Raw genomic sequence first — 2,278 nt, forward strand, 5'->3', positions numbered from 1 at the left:
GCGTTGTTATTGATGCTACGCTTGCTTGGAACGACGTTGACAAAGATTCTGATTCCTTGCTGGTGCTGCGTAAGCCCGAGTTTGCAATACGGGAGTTTTGAAAACTTTCAGCTGAGGAGTGGTACACACGCCTATGACCAATAAAACTTTCCCTAACCGCGTCGATTTCACGTACCAGGTGACCAAACAGCTGATGAGCAACAAACTGTTGTCAGGAAAAGCTTTCTGTAGGAAGGGTGGGTGGAGGAGGGGGGGGGACTATGGTGAAACAAACGTTGAGATCACGGGTGCCAATTTGCGGTAGTTCCGAGGAGCATCGTAAAAGGTGAGTACAAAGATACACAGACTTAAGAACTGACACCATAAGCACTGAAAAAAAATCTTAGCTTTCTTGTATATGTGTATTGTCTCAGTCCGCCGTCCCTCGGTGTATCACTTGTAATCGCTCCCCGCTCGTCAGTATCTGAACACCACCAAAATCTTGGAATTGACACCGACAAGTCTCTTCTCCCGCCTGTGAGTAGCCATTATGTTCAGTCTCTCCGCCTGCTTTTGTACTTCCGTCCGCCACCCCCACCACCACCACCCCCACCACCACACCAAACTGGCACAGTTACACCCGACTGTCACGTGGTATTTGGCCAGGTTCCAACGTTCTTCGTACACCGTTGAATTCCCGATGGACGGGATGGGGTTGCAGTGGTCGGGGTCTCTCTGCAACAACGTGATGGCGTACTTGCTGGGCTCACAGTTATAGAGCCTGTAGAAACATTTGTTGGACGCGCACTCTCCCTGCCGCAACACTCTCGGGAACACGCCCGGCTTCATGAACAGCATCTTATGACGCATTTTGCACTCCCATGGAGGGTCCTTTTTCCGCAACTTCTTCGCTTTCTGGCGGAATTTCTTCTTCAGCTGTCTCCTCAGCTTCTTGTTCTTCCCGCTTAAAATGAGTCGAAGCGGGAGAATATTGTCTTTAGAGGCCTCGTCGTTTGAGGTTGGGTTATTGTCATCAGCCTCAGTGTCAGAATATGCATTGTCGTCAGCCATGTCGTCGTAAGAGTCGTCGTTGAGATGGTTTTTATCATCTCTGGATCGAGATTTCTTCCGCTCTCTTCGCGAAGAAGGAGAACTGTTGGCTGACCGTCTCCTCCGACGCATGAAGCCGTACGGACTGGAGAGCACAGTTCTCTTTTTCTCCTCCTCTTCCTCGTTCGATTCAACCGAGTCCGAACCAAACTTTGGATAACGAAATCTCCGGCGATCCCGGAATGAAGAATGATGCCGCCTCGTGCCTCTTCTCGGCATCCAAGTCCTTCGTTCAACAATCACCTCCTCTTCTTCCTCTTCCACCTCTTCCTCTTCCTCTTCTCCCCCCTCATCACCATCCTCATCATCATTGTCATCAATCCCATCCAGAACCCCACCCTCAGTGTAAATATCCTCCTCCCTCTCGTTCACCCAAAGTTCGCTGGAGCCCCACATCTTCTCCTCCGCCACTAGGTCCTCTCTTTCCGTGAGGCCGCTGGCACGAGGGTCGTCCCCCTGATACCCGTTGATACTGGACTCAGCACCGCCAGATTCTGGCGCGAACGTCCTCTTCGCCGTGGCCATATCGGGCGCCATTCGGCTCTCGTCCCACGCCGGCCCCATCATCCGCTGAAGGTCAGCCTGGGACAGCGGCCGACACATGGGCACGTTGAACGTGACGTCATGCGGCGTCTCCTCCAGCCACGGCTTGGCGTGAACGTGTGGGAGCAGCATGAGTAGGACCAACAGGAAAACGCACACGAGTGGCCCCTTTAAACGACTCACCTGTGGAGGTAGGAGAGAAAAAAAAAGAACGTGCGTCAATGATTTGTTGCGTAGTTGTATTTTTTTTAGAGCAGGTTGTTTTTAAAAAAAAGTTTTAGTAAGCGTTTTAAGGTCCTTGCAACACAATTAGGTCATATAAATGTCGAAGATTAGAGATGTTACAAGAATGTAACAAAAACATAAAATAAGGAGGAGAGATACAGACGATAGTTGTTCGATAGGAAAGAAGGAGCAAACCACACCAGTGCCCTCGCCAACCACCCCACAGCAGGTTGTGCCTGTCAAAAACATGATATACATGGACACATTAACACGCACACACAGTCTCTCTCCTTGCCTTTCTCTCTCTTTTCTCTCTCCTTTTCTCTCCCACTCCCTCTTTCTCTCCCACTCCCTCTTTCTTTCTCTCTCCCTCTATCTCTTTCTCTTTCTTTCTCTTTATTAGTTCTCTCTCTCTCTCTCT

The 2,278-nt window shown here is 50.1% G+C and overlaps 1 protein-coding gene across 3 annotated transcripts in view; it reads right to left on the bottom strand.

Moving 5' to 3' along the window:
- Window positions 1–6: 6 nt before the first annotated feature.
- Window positions 7–2,278, bottom strand: part of LOC101857133 — a 48,947-nt gene continuing 46,675 nt past the window's right edge. For all 3 annotated transcript variants that reach the window (XM_013086737.2, XM_013086736.2, XM_005105880.3), the window contains exon 3: window positions 7–1,815. In XM_013086737.2, coding sequence (XP_012942191.1) covers window positions 457–1,815 — 1,359 coding nt within the window. In that variant the 3' untranslated portion in view covers window positions 7–456. The remainder of the gene's footprint in view (window positions 1,816–2,278) is intronic.

This window comes from Aplysia californica, unplaced genomic scaffold (assembly GCF_000002075.1).
Source record: "Aplysia californica isolate F4 #8 unplaced genomic scaffold, AplCal3.0 scaffold00498, whole genome shotgun sequence".
Taxonomy (NCBI): Eukaryota; Metazoa; Mollusca; class Gastropoda; order Aplysiida; family Aplysiidae; genus Aplysia; species Aplysia californica.